Source organism: Fringilla coelebs (assembly GCF_963513975.1).
Source record: "Fringilla coelebs genome assembly, chromosome: 13".
Taxonomy (NCBI): Eukaryota; Metazoa; Chordata; class Aves; order Passeriformes; family Fringillidae; genus Fringilla; species Fringilla coelebs.
The window spans coordinates 2,392,117-2,407,451 of NC_140039.1; the positions used below are offsets into that span (position 1 = coordinate 2,392,117).

General features: G+C 54.4%; 1 protein-coding gene across 3 annotated transcripts in view; it reads left to right on the forward strand.

Moving 5' to 3' along the window:
• Window positions 1–2,754: 2,754 nt before the first annotated feature.
• IQSEC1 (IQ motif and Sec7 domain ArfGEF 1) overlaps window positions 2,755–15,335 on the forward strand; it is a gene marked incomplete at its 5' end in the record, with an annotated part of 285,707 nt that continues 273,126 nt past the window's right edge. For 2 of the 3 annotated variants that reach the window (XM_084214571.1, XM_084214572.1), the window contains one exon: window positions 2,943–3,020. Coding sequence is in view for 1 of the 3 variants with exons in the window: in XM_084214574.1 (XP_084070700.1) it covers window positions 2,755–3,020 (266 nt within the window). Of the gene's footprint in view, window positions 3,021–15,335 lie in introns of all 3 variants that reach the window. The other variant, XM_084214574.1, reaches the window with a different exon arrangement.

Sequence of the window (15,335 nt, forward strand, 5' to 3'; positions counted from 1 at the left end):
AATAAGAATGTTATTTTGATGATTTTCATATTTTAAAAGGTTAGGCTTGATGTCACTTAATTTTCTAACTGAGCAAATCTGAACAAGCTGGGTCTGCTTTTACAATCTGTGTCTCCACAGATAGAGAGTGAATGTATTATTGATTCTATGAATATGCTTATCTTCTAAGTTTACCTCTCCTTGTTAATTCACGGAGCCTGGTGGAGCATACAGGCTTTTGGAGGGGCACAGACGATCCCCGAGGCATAGAGTCATCCTCCCTCTTTCAGTTCTGAGCAGCAGCAACATCCAGAACACACCAGGAACACGCTGCAGGCTCCAGGTGCCAGCCCCGGGGCATGTCTCAGGGTTTAATGTATTTTTCAGGGTAATTCATGGTTTCCTGTGGACAGGGCTCCCAGCAGGCTTGATGTGCTCCATGTCATGTGTGGGAAAGCAGCCGGGCAGGTGAGGTTGGTGGGACCCTCCGGGAAAGCCCCCAAGTCCGGCAGAGCCCCCGGAGGGAGCAGCCGGTCCTGCCGGAGCCATCGCCCCTGCCCGGGGGCCGAGCCAGGCGTAGCTCTCCGGGCGGGGATGGAGCCTCGTCCCTGCTAGCGGGACAAGAAAGCAGAAAAAACCCAGATTAACGCGGCTCCTGCCTCCCTAGCAGTGCTCACGGGTCCTGTGAACTCAGGAATTTCTGCCCAAAAAGGGGCGCTTCAAACAGATCTCGCTGCAGGAGCTGTGCTGCTCCACTTCCACTGTCCTTGCTGTGAAACGCTTAATAAGCTTTTATTGTCTGCACATCCTTTAATGAGTTTTGAGTGTCTTACTTTGCATTTTATTTTGCATATAAGAAGCAAGTTAACTTGCTTTATTTATTGGTTTAACCCCTGACAAATACTCTGGCTGCCTGCTGCTGTGCAGGTTGCCTCAGTGAGGTACCGTGATATGCGTTTCTTTCCACGCAGAGCAGAGCAAACTGCACCTTAGCAAATGCTAAGGGACAGAAATATTTTCAAGAATTCTAAAGAGAAATACTAATAAAGTTCCTGGGAAGGACGCTAGGTCTCTTCAGAGAGCAGCTAAAGACGTGTCTGTGAAGTCAGGATCCCCACTAGGACTGGAAATTAGTCTCTCGTGCTTCTGTCACCTCGGCAGTCACAGCAGCCCTTCGCTGCACTCGTGTCAGAGCAAAAGTAAGTTTTGCCAGGAAGTTATTTCTACCTAAAGCCAGAGCGGCCCTGGGAGCTGCCAGACGAGTCTGGCTGTGGCTGCATCCTCCCCTCACGCCCCTTTTCCCCTGGTGACTGCGGCGGCAGGGGACAGGGACAGCAGCTGGGACAGCCAGCCCGTGCTTGGGAGCTCCGCGCACCGAAGGGTTCGAGGCGGAGCCCGCAGCTCCCCGGGAGCGGAGCCCCTCGCCCTGCGGCACCGGCCGCGCTCCTGAAGCAAAGGCGAGGAAGAGCAGACTCCACCACGAAGGGTCAGGGCGCCAGTGACAGCAGAACAACCCCTCTAAGAAAATTTTATTAATTGTAAACTTGAAAGTGGAAGAATGGAGAGAAGAGATAGAAAAATTTAGAAAAAAAAATAAGGAGACATGAAGAGGAAGGGAGGAGAAAATCACGTCTTCAGCTTCCTATCTTCTTCCTGCAGTATCTCCCCGTTTCCCTTTCCTACTCCCGGTTCTCACAAGCATTCCCAACACACACTTGGGATGATACAGGACCCAAAACCTCAGCAACTTTTCTTGGCTTGATGCAGCCTTAGCGGGAAGCAGCGTTCCACCAACAGAGGTTTTAACGCGAGGGATGCTGACGGGAGAGGCGGAGGGCTGCTACCTGACTTGGGGCGTGCTGCTGGGGCGCCCGGCTCGGGGGGCCACCCCCGCTGCCACCCCCGCCACGGGAGCCCGATCCCCAGCTGTGGCAGGGACAGCTCCGGTCCCGCAGGCCGGCTCCCCGCCCGCCTCCGCGCACAGCGCGCTGCTCCCCGCGCCGCCCCGGGGCCCCGCTCCCGAGAGCGCTCCCGCACCTCTCCCGGGGCTCTCCCGCCGCGGGGAACGGGGCCGGAGCCGCGCCGGGATGGGGCGCGGGGATGGGATGCGGGGATGGGATGTGGAGATGGGATACAGGGATGGGATGTGGAGATGGGATGCTGGGATGGGATGTGGGGATGGGATGCTGGGATGGGATTCGGGGACGGAATGCGGGGATGGGATGCAGAGCTGGGGATGCAGAGCTGGGGATGCGGTGCGCGGATGGGGCGCTCGCCGAGCCCCCGCCGGCCCCCCGGAGGAGCGGCCGCCGTTACTTAAGCGCATCCCGGCGGCGGCGGGGGAGGCGGGGAGCGGCGGGCCCGGCGCAGGGACGGCCCGCGCCCCTGCCCATGCCCGACTCCGAGCGCGGCGGGGGCGCGGGCGCTGCCAGGCGACGGGCGAGCCCGGCTGCGGCGCGGACAGGGCGGGACGGGCTCGGGGACAGCGCCGTGCGCCCGCGCACCGGGGCCCGGGCGGCTCCGGGCGGCTCCGGCGGCGGCTCCGGCTCCCCCGGCCGGCGGCCCTGCCCTCGCTCGGCGGCGGGGGCCGAGCGGCAGCAATGGCGGCGCGGGGCCGCCGCCCGCCCGGGCAGCCGCGGCTCTAGGAGGGGACGCGCGGGGCCGCGGGGCGCCGCTCCCCGCCGGGCTATTTATTCCTCCCCTCTCGCTTAAGTTGCCAGCGGAGCGCGCTGGCCGGCGCCTGCCCCCCCCGCGCCGCGGAGGTGCGGGGCGGCCATGGAGAGCCCCGCCGAGAACCCCAGCAAGGCGGCCGAGTACCTGAAGGAGCTGAACAAGATTATCGAGACGCAGCAGGAGCTGCTGGAGAAGCAGAAGCGGAGGATAGACGAGCTGGAGCAGCAAGTGGCTAAGTTGTACCACGAAAACGCCTGCCTGCAGGACGAGCATCACCGGCACCTGGCCACATGCCGGCTCCAGCAGGGCGTCCCCCCCGCGCCCCCGGGGGTGCTGAGCGCCATCCAGGAGAACGCCAGGCACGAGAAGTAAGCGTTGTCCACCTTTCTTTGCCCCTTTTTCGCCCAGGGGGTTTCCCTAGCGGGGTTTCCCTTCCCTTTCCCCTCCCGCCTTCGGCCGCTCGAAGCTGGCAGCACCGGGACTCCCTGCGGGGTGTGCCCCGGAGCGAGCCCCGGGCGGCTCGGGGGACAGCGATGGGCTGCGGAGGGGTGGCCCCAGCCTCGGTGCCCGTGTGTCACTCGCTCCCTGGCCGGGGTCCCGGGGGGTTTCGAGCCGGGGCTCTCCGGCTGCCCCGCCGGCCGAGCCCACGGCTGTCCCTGCGGCCGCCGCCGCCCGCGGCGCTCGGGGGATGCCCCGGGCAGAGCCGCGGTCGCGGGGCGCTGGGAGCAGCGGGGCGAGCCGTGCCCTTCTCCCCGGTGCGCGTTCGGTGCCGGTCCGAGCTCCGCGGGGAGCGGGGGTACCCGGCGGGGGGAGCCGCCCGCCCCCCGGGAGATGCCCCGCGGCGCTGCCCAGGAGCGGCCCTTGGCTCCGGCCGCTATCGAAAGTGACCCGGCCAGGGGTCAGTAAACATTGGCCGCTCGCCACCGGCGGGCTGGCCCGGGCCAGCGCCAGCTCGCCCCGTTCGGGCCGCCTTCGCTCCCGGCCGCCGCATCTATTCCAGCCTCTCTAAGCTGTAATTAATCGTCTGCGTTTCCCCAGCGCTGCGAAAGCCGCTTAGTTGCGCGGTTCCGAAGCAGCAGGGATTCGGGAATAGCAAGAACTGAGGTCGGCGCTTTCCCGGCGTGTTTTTAGTTCTGAAAAAGTATTTAAGGCTCGGCTTTCCCGGAGCGGAGTGGGAAAAGTATGCATGGGATTACGAGCCCACTTCGCTGCTTGACACAGCACAATGGGCTGTTTGTGATCTGCTGCGCTCGAATTCCTCAGGTTTATAAATACAGACGCGGCGGCTCCCGGCCGCCGCCAGCCCCCGGGATGCGGATACGGCATCGCCTGAGCGAGGGCGAGCCCCGCACCGTGCGGGGTGCCCGGGGTGCCCGTCCCGCTGCGGGAGGCGCCGCTCGCTCGCTCGGGAGCTGCCGGGGCCGGGGACAGCGGCTCGGGCAGCCCCGCTGGGCTCTGCAGCATCGCCCTCCGGAGAGCGGTGTCGGGCAGGGATGTCCCGGGAGCTCCCGCCGGCACGGTGGAAGTGCTGCTGCCGCCGCCGCTGCGCTCCGAGTCGGCGGTGCTGGCGCTCCGAAGCAGCGTTTGCTCAGTGCTGCTGTGGAGGCTTCAGAAGGGTCGCCGGTCACTCAGTGTCCCCTTTGCCTGCTCCTGCTCCCAAGCCTTGCCCCTGGCCAGGGGAGCAGACTGGGAAGGGAAGTGGCTCTGCCTCCCCAGAGCCCTTCTTGCTGTCAGTGATAACAGGGCTTCTTTTTCTGTGATGCTGGGGTAATCACTTTAGTCTTTTTTATAAATAGAGATGTCTCTCTGAAAGTAAATAGCTCCTTTAATAAACTGGAGAGCATGCTGTCATTTATCAATCAATCAATCAATCAATCAATCAGTAAATCCCTTAAGGAGAAAGAGGTGTTTCCAGAAAACATGGAATATTTGCACTAATCCTATCCTGTGCCTCTATGTCCAGTACCCGAGGATTTTTGTGGCTGTGCTTATAGTACAAGATGTCAACTCAGCTATCTTGTCCCATTTGTCTCTTGTAAACGACATTACCAAAAATTGTACAAATGGCTTGCCTTGTTTGATAATATTTCTCCTCCGCAGCCCAGGACTCATTTGCAGAGTCCTCCTTGGGCAGGCAGCTCTGGGCACTCGGAGGCTTTTAAGTCTCTTAAGTGGATTTGATGCTGGGATCAGAATTAATCTGGGATATTTATGGCAGAGTTGTATTGCTTTGAGGCATAGCCTGGGGGCTTAGTGGGGAGCTGGGAGCCAGCCCTGTGCATCTGGCCGGGCTCTTGGCCCACGTGCCTGCCTGGGGAGCCACAGCCTCAGGGCCACCTTCAGCTGACAAGTCCTGTTGTCCCCTCTCCTCCCCCAAAAATGTTCTCCCGGGGGAGGGAGCCCCTTCTTCTCTGCAGGTGGCCCTGCCTGGGTGGCTGTGTCACACCCGTGGGCCTGGCACAGGGGCTGTGGCTGCTGAGGCCCCACGCTGTCCAGAGCAGGGGCAGGAGCCACTCATGGCATCCCTTTATTCTCTGGCTGGATGCAAAAGATGAGGAAGTCTCCAACTTGGAAAATAGAGAATAATGCCCTTGTTTTAAAGGCTTCTCCCAGTCCCATGGTTCCCTCAGCTTCCTGGCAGCCCAACCTGCAGGTTCCAGGGGTCTGGAGCTCTGCTCTCAGGAGCTCAGCCTCAGTTTCCTCTGACCTAATTGTCCCATTCACCTCGGGGATGTGTGGGTGGGCATGAGGATCCCTTGTTTGCTAAGTTCAGAGTCAGGTGCCAGTGATGCTGAAATGGGCAGTGACCACTGCTCCTCCTGACACTTTTGTACTTCAAAGCTAAAAATAATGGAATCCTTTTTAAAGGAAATTGGGCTTCTCTTAGTCAAATACCAAATACCAGGGCTTTTAGACATTGTCTTGTACCTTGACTTGAACAACTTTTCTGAACTGCTTAGACTCCTGTCCTGCAGCAGCTCCACCTGTGTGAGGAGGCTGTGGCTCCCTGACAGGGGTCCCATATTGCCAGATGTGGTTAACTTGTATAAAAGGAAGTATGGAAAAGTTATATGAGATAATATGGCTATGGTTAGGTCTTAATAAAAGATAGTAAAGAAACCTGACAACCTGAACAACAAAATCCCCACAAGTCCTAAAAGTATTCAGTTCTTACACTGGAAGGAATATACAGGTGAAGGCTGCTTAAATAATTTGGAAAAGCTGTTGTTGTTGTAGAAATTCTGTAGCTTGTGAGGAGGGGAACTGTTAATGGGCCCTGAGATAGACTTCTGGAAGAAACTCAGTTCAATACTATGCATATTAATATATAAATACAAGCTGGTTTATGCACTTCCAGAAAATCCCAGGGTGGGAAAAAAGTTCCTTTTGTGCCATTTGCTGATGGAAGAAGGGAGGGAGGAGCAGAGGGCTGGGTGAGCAGGTGCAGGTGTGCTGCTTATCCTACAAGGACAGACCAAAAAAGGTTTGGGGGCAGTCTCACGGATTTTACAATGATTTGCTGAGAGCAAATCAACATTAAAATGCACTGGTGGAAATGTTGATAAGGAGGCTTTGTTAGGTGTGATGAATCAGCATGAGGAAGATAACAATAGGTGTTTAACTCATTAAGGTGTTTAACTCTGAGTTGCATAAGACTAAATTTGAATGAATCCATTTCATTTAATGTTTGAGAAGCAGCAAGAGCTTCTAGGGCTCAGCTCCTCGGTGTAATCCAATAATGCACTTTTTTTGGGGGTGTAAACCCAAATGCACAGCATTTTCTCACATCTAGACAAGGATAGCTTGGTGTGTCTGAGAACTCAACACTGGCCCCTCTCAGCTTAGGGAGGGATGTTTGTGCTTACCCTAATCAAGTTAAAAACTGTGCTGCTTTTCCACGGAGAAGGTGCCTGCTGAGAGGCTGAGCAGGAGGCAGAGCAGAGCTGTCTGCTAAGACAGAACAGTCTGAAGGAAGGGGCTGTGTTTGCAGCTCGGTCTCACTTCTGCACCTGGCCTGGCTGATTTATTTTTAACTGAATCTGGGGCTGGTTTTGTTCTCTGGGCCATGGCAGCCCCGGATTGGAGCTGTGAGACACCCCCAGAGTGTCTGGGAGACGCCGGGGTCCCGAGGTGTGCTGGGAGCAGCTGAAGTTGTTGCTCTGGCGACAGTCACATGTGAAGGCTCCCTGTGCCCTACATAAGCCAGCTTGTGACTTGGCCTGTGGCTGAGCTGCCCTGCACAGCCTCAGCAGCAGGGCAGACACTGCATTAGTGTAGAGACCAGCAGGGCTTGTTTTCTCTCCCTCCAGAGATGTCCTTTGCTGAGACAGGCTGTGGCAATGACGTAAATCCCATCTCCCTCCCGCGCCGCGCTCGAGCAGCAGCGTGTTTGTGTTTGTGTGCTCCACTGGAGGTACCCAGCAGCTGCTCCAGGAGGCTCCTGCTTGGGCAGCTTCTGCCTTCTCTGCCTCCTTGGCAGCAGGGATGGAGATGAAGCGCTGCTGCTGGCTCCTGTTTCTCCAGCAGCTGCTGGGGAAGTGTGGTTTGTGGCTGGAAGTCTGCAGTGCCAGGGCAGTTCTCACCAGGGATGTGTATTTGTCTGGCTCAGCTGGTGAGGAATGCATCCATGTGGGAAGCACAGGTTGAGTCCAGGGTGAGCAGGTTATTCCTGCAGGGTGCTGTGTGTCCTGTCAGCCCTGTAGCAGGCAGGGATGGTGTGATTCCAGCTTTGGGTAGAAACTTGCAACTCCAAATGACTTAAAAGGACCCTGCTCGCTTCATTTTCCACCCATAACTGGAACAGTGGGATTGCTGAGCCCTGAGAGTGAGGGTTTCACACTGAAGGGAGTGCTTTTGCTTTTGGAGCCCTCATTTTGGGGTCATTATTGTGATTTGGACAGCTGCACAGGAGTGAGCATCCCTGAGGACAGGCATTTGTGGTGCTGGCAGGCTGCAGAAATCAATAGTGTGAGGATGTGTAAGAAGATGTGAACTTGCTAACTAAACTCAGCTAAATTATTTTGGATCTCTGAAATATTGGCAAATTCTGGTACTTAATATCTGCTAAACATTAAGCTAAATGATAACACATAAAGACAAATTCATTTGCAAGCTGATGTGTGCTGTGTAATCAATAAACCAAGGCAGGGAGGGGGTGCCAGGAGCACAGGGATGACAGAGCAGAGTGCTGATTATCAGTAAAGTTCCTGGGAAGTCAGAGGGAGAGGGAGAACATGGTCCAGAAAAAGAACAGCAGAAATGGAGTGTTGTTTTGGGAGAGAAAAACCAGTGTAGCAGAAAGTAACCCGTCCTGTAACGCAGTATCTTTAAAGATGGTTTTGAAACTTGAAGTAAACATGTCCCATTTAGAGCAGAGCAGTGCTGAAGAATTACCAGGACTCACTGGATGTGGAATCCTCCTCTGAGGAAGCTTTTTATTGTGCTGACACAGAGCACAGATTTTGAGCCTCCCAACTTTGCAGTTGTGTTCTGAACTTTGAGAGCAAAGTGCATTTTTGTGCTCCTTGCTGCTTTGATGGCCTTCCTTACGAATTCACTCTTGAGGAAACTGAAAAGCACTTCCAGAGGTGCACTTCTGGGAAAGATCTGGAAATGTGCATGGGTGCTGGGGCCTGCTGAGCCACTGAGAGCTGCTGTGATTTCTGAGGGCCAGGTCTGAACCTCCCTTCCCTCTCTGCCAAGCCCTCCGTCCAGGCCAGCCGGGATCTGCTGCTCTGTGCACAGCAGGAGTGGAGCTCCCAGCAGGGCACTGCTGGCTGTCCCCACGCAAGGAGGGCCAGGGATGGCCTCTCCTGCTCTGTAGTGCCAGTCTCTGCTGGCTTTTACCAGAAACCACAGCAGGCAGAGGAGCAGGAAGGCCCCTGGGGAAGGAGGCTCTCACTGCAGCACCTCGGTCTGTCCTTGGCTCCTCAGAGCTTGGCAGGTGTGGGTTGGTGCATCAGGAAATGTTTTTGGGGTCAACCCTAAAAGTCTGTGTTGCTTCTGAGCTTCCTGCTGGGTGAGGGATGCTGAGCTTTGTCCGCTCCAAGTGACAAACCTTTGGGAGGAGCTGAAGAACAGACGTGCACATTTCTGAACCTGCAGCCTCCTTGCCCTGGTTGTTTGCTCAGGAGGACAAGGCTCCTTCAGTCCTTAGGGAAGGTGTGTTCTGGCAAAAAACATCAGTTGCAGCTCTTTTGAAAACCTGAAGCAAAATACAGCATGCCCAAAAAAGTGTCTTCAGGAAGAGCTGATTTGAGGGCAGATCACAGAAGCTCTGAAAGAAAAAGAGCCAGGCATTTCAAGGTGTTTTCCTACAGCATACTGATAGGAGACTAAATTATTAACATTGAAATAGTAAATTCTTAAATCCTCCTTGCCAGCAGCATCTCAAAAAGCTTCATGTGATTTTTAAGACCCAGCAGAAGAAGTTGGCTGTTGATGTGCTGGTCAGTGGTGCTGAGCTGAGCCCAGAGGGGGTGCAGAGGCTGTGCCTTCCTCCAGGGATTTCTGAAGGGCAGGAGGAGCAGCCCCTGCTTGACGCTGCTCACTTTGGTGTCTGTGCTGTGCTGCAGACCCACAGAGCATCACAGGGCACTGAATGTCCCTGGAGTTCATGGCTCAGCTGGGATCACAGCCCCCAGTCTGGGCAGGGCCACCCCAGTTTGGGGGCTCAGCTGGGGTGGCCATCTCCAGTTTGGGGGCTCAGCTGGGGTGGCCATCCCCAGTGTGGGCAGAGCTGTCCCCAGAGCAGGCAGCCTGCACCAGTGGGTTTGTTCCATGTGCTCTGCCCCAGGCTCCTGCGTGCAGGTGCAGGGAGGTCATGCCATGCCATGCCATGCCAGGCCAGGCCAGGCCAGGCCAGGCCCTGGGGAGGTGTGTGGGAAGCTGCTTAGGTAAGTGGATTTTGCAGGTCAGAAGTAATTCCTGATGTGCAGCCTACACTTGCATTATTCTAATTTGATCCCATCATTCCGACTCAGGCCCTCTCTATGATGTTAATTGTACCTTTTTTTGGTGTGTTTTGCAGCCTGCAGATACTTTCAGGCTGTACCTGCCAGCATTCCTGCCTTTCATCTTAGCTCAGTGAGCCCGTGAATGAGGTTGTCATAATTCCTTTCTGCCTGTGTCCCTGCCTAATTGCACTGTTTTTCTCAGCAGAATTGTAGAATTGGAACTGGAGACAGTGTGAGCAGGCTGTGGTGCAGCAGAGCAGTGTGGTTTGAAGAGATGGATGTGATGGTGCATCCTGCTGGCTGCTGGGTACCTGGTCCCTGGACTGCTCTTTTCCTCACATTCCTTGCAAGGAATTCCTCTCCAGATCCTTCATAGCATTTCTTAAAATACTGGAATTCTCAGCTGTTGTAGCTACTGTGCTACAGTGGGAGATGCTGGTTTTGCTGCCCAGAAATGTGGGTAGGAATTGTTGCTGTTAATGGTCATTGCCCTGTGGTTGAGGACAGGAGCAGGAGCAGGAGCAGGAGCAGGAGGTGTCTCTCAGTCCCTCCTGCTGCCCTGTTCTCTGCCCTTGGCACAAGGAGCAGGGGGACTGATGGCTCTTTTACAGCTGGGCAAGTCAGAGTTAATGATCTTCTCCTAATGGGCTGCTCAGCTGGGCTGAGAAATGGTTGTGTTAAACAGCACACTTGAGACAAACAAGCCTCTAAAAATCCTGGGTGCCCTCATGGCTCTAAACCAACTTGTTTGAGTTTAATGATGTTGTTTGTGTGGTTTGTGGCAGGAAAAACTAATAATGTTAAAATCAGAGAATGAATCCCAGGCTGGTTTGGGGTGGAAGGGACCATACATCATCCCAGTGCCACCCCTGCCATGGCAGGGACACCTCCCACTGTCCCAGGCTGCTCCCAGCCCTGTCCAACCCGGCCTTGGGCATTGCCAGGGATCCAGGGGCACCCTGTGCCAGGGCCTGCCCACCCTCCCAGGGAAGGATTTCTCCCCAGTCTCCCATCCATCCCTGCCCTCTGGCACTGGGAGCCATTCCCTGTGTCCTGTCTCTCCATCCTTGTCCCCAGCCCCTGTCCAGCTCTCCTGGAGCCCCTTCAAACCCTGGAAGGGCTCTGAGCCGTCCCTGGAGCCTTCTCCTCTCCAGGTGAGCACCCCCAGCTCTCCCAGCCTGGCTCCAGAGCTGAGTTTGCTGCAAAGTGGCCAAAATGTGAAGAGGGTGAAGCGCTGCAGAACAGAGCAGTTTTCCTAGCAGAACCTGAATCCTCGACTGGCAGGTTTTACTGCCGGCTGTTGGGTCCTGTCGGGTGTGGAGCTGTGACCCCGGGGGAGCCTCCATCCCTCCCGGTCCCCGTCCCCATCCCGGTCCCCATCCCGCTCCCGGGCCGTGCTCCCTCTGCTGGCTCCGCTCTCCCGGCTCAGCTGCAGAGGCACATCTGGAGCGTGGGACTGTTTCCAATGGCAACACCTCCGCTCCTCCTGCGTCTCCCCAGACGGCGGAAGGGCTGCTGCGAACGCAGCTGAAGATTCATGAGCGAAGTTTTGTCTTGAAGTGCCGAGGGAAACTTTCTTTTCAAGTGGTGCCGTTTTAAAACGTTCGCAGGAAAGGAATTATTCTGCTGCGAGGTGTCTGAGTAGAGTGAGTGCTACTGCTGTGCCAGATAAGAAAAATGCTGCTACTGAGTTGCTCTCTATAGCGACTGATTGAAATATAATATACATTATTTGCATGTTAATAAGATTTCTAGTCAGCCTTCCCCGGCAAACACAAGTGGAGACAAAGGCATGCGTGTCATACATCTGTAACTGCAGCACAGCAATTCAGATTTGCTAAGTGTGAATTCACTTCATTCTGAAATGAGGCAAAGAAAGCAGCAGGGGAAGGTGGGGAAGCAATCTCCTGGCCTTCTGCAGGGCTTGGGATGCAGCTGGCAGTTGATGTTTTTCAGGGTTTTCCATCTTTGCTGGATTTCTCCTGGCTCACAATGACTGCAAGTGACTGGGGAGCTTTACTTGCTCCTTTTGGGTGTGGAACATGGAGCTGTGGGGGAGCACAGGGAGATTGTCCTCAGACAGGGATTCTGGTAGGGAATCTGAAGCCCTGGTGGAGTTAAATGGCCAGGGACATCAAGACAAGAAGAAAAGCTTCGACAGGAATGTCAGTGATAAAGGGAAGGGTTGGGAAAACGTGGGCCCTGTGCAGAAGGAAACACACCTGGTGACCTGGGACAAGGAGGGGGCTGAAGCCACCCAGCTCTTGTGTGACCAAAGAATCACCTCTCTGAAGTTCTGACTGCATCTCAAGGAGCAGAGCTGGTAATCACTGAGTTAATAAGACACAGCTGAGGAGTGGTCCCTTCACTGGGAGGTGTCAGTGGGACCTCAGTGCCTGCAGGTGAGTGTCCCAGGAGGAGCTGCTGGGAGCTCAGTGCTTCAGGGCAACGCTGGGGCTGGGCAGAGCTGGGCAGCACATTTGGGTCAGCAGAGCTCAGTGCCTCGCTGGGGCTGGGTACAGGTAAGAAATGGGACACTTCAATGTGAGTAAATCCTTTAATGTGAGGTGGGCACAACCTCTCTTTGCTTGACTGGTCCAGGTTGCCTCAATTTCAGAGGTTTACTGCAGCAACATTTTGTTTTTCTGTGAATGTAATGGTTCTCTGCTCACACGTGGGGAATATGAAATCTTGTTTGTTTGTCTTCTGTGCGCTATTAATGGTCCTGGAAATACAGCAAAATGTCAGGGATGCACGTGAGTCATTCCAGACAAATGATTGGCTTGCAGTTCAGGTCCCTTCAATCTGCAGCCTTGATCTCTTGGTATGGTTTTCTGAATTTAGTTATATTTCACTAGAATTAAGGTGATTTTTTGTTTTGTTTTGTTTTTTTTTGACAAATGATAAGAAAGCAAACCCACTTCTAATGGATTGTGGTAGATAACAATATTCTCTTAGCATGGTTTTCTTGGCAGGGCACTGAGCCTTTGGGTGCACCCAGAGCTGTTGCAGGGGCTGTTTGCCAGCTCTGCTCTGGGGATGCTCTCCTCAGTGCTGTGCTGGAGCTGGTGCTCAGAGCAGGGAGTGGAAGGGGAAGGTCCATGGCAGTGCAGGAGGTGTGAGCTGCTCTGAGTCCCGTGCCCAGGGCAAGGCTGCAGGTGGGATTCCCCTCCTGGTGGTGCAGCTGGGACCTTGTGCTGTGCTGGCTTTGGAGGGACCTCAGGGGATTGCAGAGCCCTGAGCCATCCTTCTTCTCCATCCTTGCTGCTCACCTGGCCCTTCACCTTCCTTCTGCCAGGGAATTCAGAGCAGGAGCTGGCTCAGAACCATTCTGCTTGATGCTCCTTTGCTCCCCTCGTGGCTGCCTTGCGAGGCAGGCAGCTGTTCCTCTGGAAATTCAAGCATTGTTGTTTGAACCCAAAGCACCCTGACAGATCATTATTTCAAATTCTTGGCTCCCAGGATCCAGTGGCACCATGACCTGGGCTGTGAGTGCTCTGTGTTTTAGGCTGCCTTTCTCCAGCTCGTGCTGTGGTGTCCTTTGGGAGCAGGTTGGGCTGTTTGTGTGGAAAGTCCTTGTAGTGACAGCAAAGAGGGAATTCACAGTTGTAGGAATATCCCTGGGGGCTTTATTTGCTGCTGGGAGTTCTGATTAATGGCTCTGTGTGGTGGAGAATAGGTGTATTTTGACTTTTCCTTGCATTCCATCTTGCTGTGTACCCCATGGCAGAAGAAGAATTTGATTTTGTTTCAAGCTGGAGAAGCTGAGTGCACTCCAAAGAACATCTGCTTTAGTCTGTTCATCCTGCCTGGCTCTCTGCTCCACCTAGGCAGGACTGTGGGTGGGCATTCTCAAACCCTCAGTGTGACTCTTGGTAAAATTCACTGCTAAAATCAAACCCTCTGTCCTGATCTCTTTAAAGGTTAAAATAGCCTCTATCATCTCGTATCTCAATTCATGTTCATAACCTGGGTGTGCAGTGCCACAGAGGTGAGCAGCCTCTCTTTACAGGAAGGTGAAGTGGGGATGTCTGACCCTTCCCATGACTCCTTCCTGGAGCATTTTCCTCTTCATTTAGCACAGCCTTCCCTGGTGCTGATCCCCCTGATGGAGAGCCAAAGAGTGAGGCCCTGCTGTGCAAGGGGTGCTGGCATCTAATGCAAATGAACCAGCTAGGTTTGAATAAGGGAAAAAAAAAAAATCTATGTTCAGCTTTCAGGCTTGGTTCTATTTTAAGCTTTTAATTGAGTCCACCTCTTCTTGAGTGCTTGGGGTTGTCAAGGGCTGAGAGAATGACTTTGTCTTTCAGGAAGGGAGGAAGCTGACTTTATTTCAGGTTTGCTGAGGTTGTGACACCAGTGCTATACAGAGTTAGTGCTGACATGGAGCACGCCCCCTGCCCAGTGGGCTGTGTTTGGGCTGTGCCAGGCAAGTGTTTGGAGATGAAAGTGCCAGGCGTGGAAGGGAGGAGGATCAGGAGTGAAGGAACTTACCTGTGACCTTTTTTCCAAATGGCTTGGGAGGAAAACTTTGAAGGCAGTAATCTGAGACTGTGCATGGAATTCAATAGCTGCTCCTGGCTTGCATTGCAAGGGAATTCTAAAAGGGTGATAAAAACTACTTCACATAAGGTAGGAGAAACCTCTTGAATCAAAGGTCAAGAGATCTTCCTGCTCATATTTATTTCAAGTGGCATGCAGCTTGCCAGGCCCATGCCAGGCTCCTGTGACCATGTCCTGCTGTAGATGGAGCTCACCTTAGTGCTGGTTTAATATTTAATCAGAGCCTGGTGTGCAGGTCACTGGAACTGAAGGGGGGAGGCAGGGAAATTAATTTCTGCTCCTGCTTTCCCCAGTTGCCAGGGCTGTGCCTTACAAATTTCCTGGCCTTTGGTGCTTGAAAAAGAGAATGGTTGGACTCGGATCTGGATTGTGTGTTGAGCAGCACAGGTTGCTTTTAATCCTAAAGAGGAGATTGCTGAAATCTCTTCAGAGCACAGTGTTCAATGGGGTTTTGGTTGTGCACAGGTGCTGCAGCAGTGCAGTCCTGTGCAGCATTGAGGGCGGTGGGGGGTGGCTGCAGCCTCAGGCTGCCAGGACCAGGGGGATGGGATTACCAGGGAATAATGATCAGGAGGACTCCAGGATATCAGAAGGCTAATTAATTACTTCATTGTACTATATTTTTCTATACTATATTACACTACATCTGAACTGAAACTGCACAAGCGCTGGAAACCAAATCTCCTGATTGTCTCTTGGAAAACAAAACACTCACACCAGAATCCAATCAAGCAGATTCCTCCAGGTAAATAATCTTCCAACACATTCTACATGTTCCAAAACATGGGAGCAGTAAATGAGATAAGAATTGTTTTGATTTCTGTGCTTCTCCAGGAAAAACCTGAGAGAGAGAGAATTATGTCTGTGTTCAGAGAGTGTGAATGCCACCCAGGGGATCCCTGCAGGCTGTGCTCCCTCTGGAGTGTCCCTGTGTCCCCCCTGGACCTGTTGCTGTTCCTGGGGCAGGGCTGGGGGAGCTCTGGGGGCTGCAGAGATGAGCTCAGGAGCTGCTCAGTGTGTGAGCACACATCCCTCAGTGGGCTGTGCTGGAGCCTGGGCAGGGCTCAGGGCTGTCCAGGGGGTCAGGGACACCTCAGGGTCTCCTGGGGGATTCCTGCCTTAGAGGAAGCCAAGAGTCCTTGGAAAAGCAGAGAGAACCTCGTG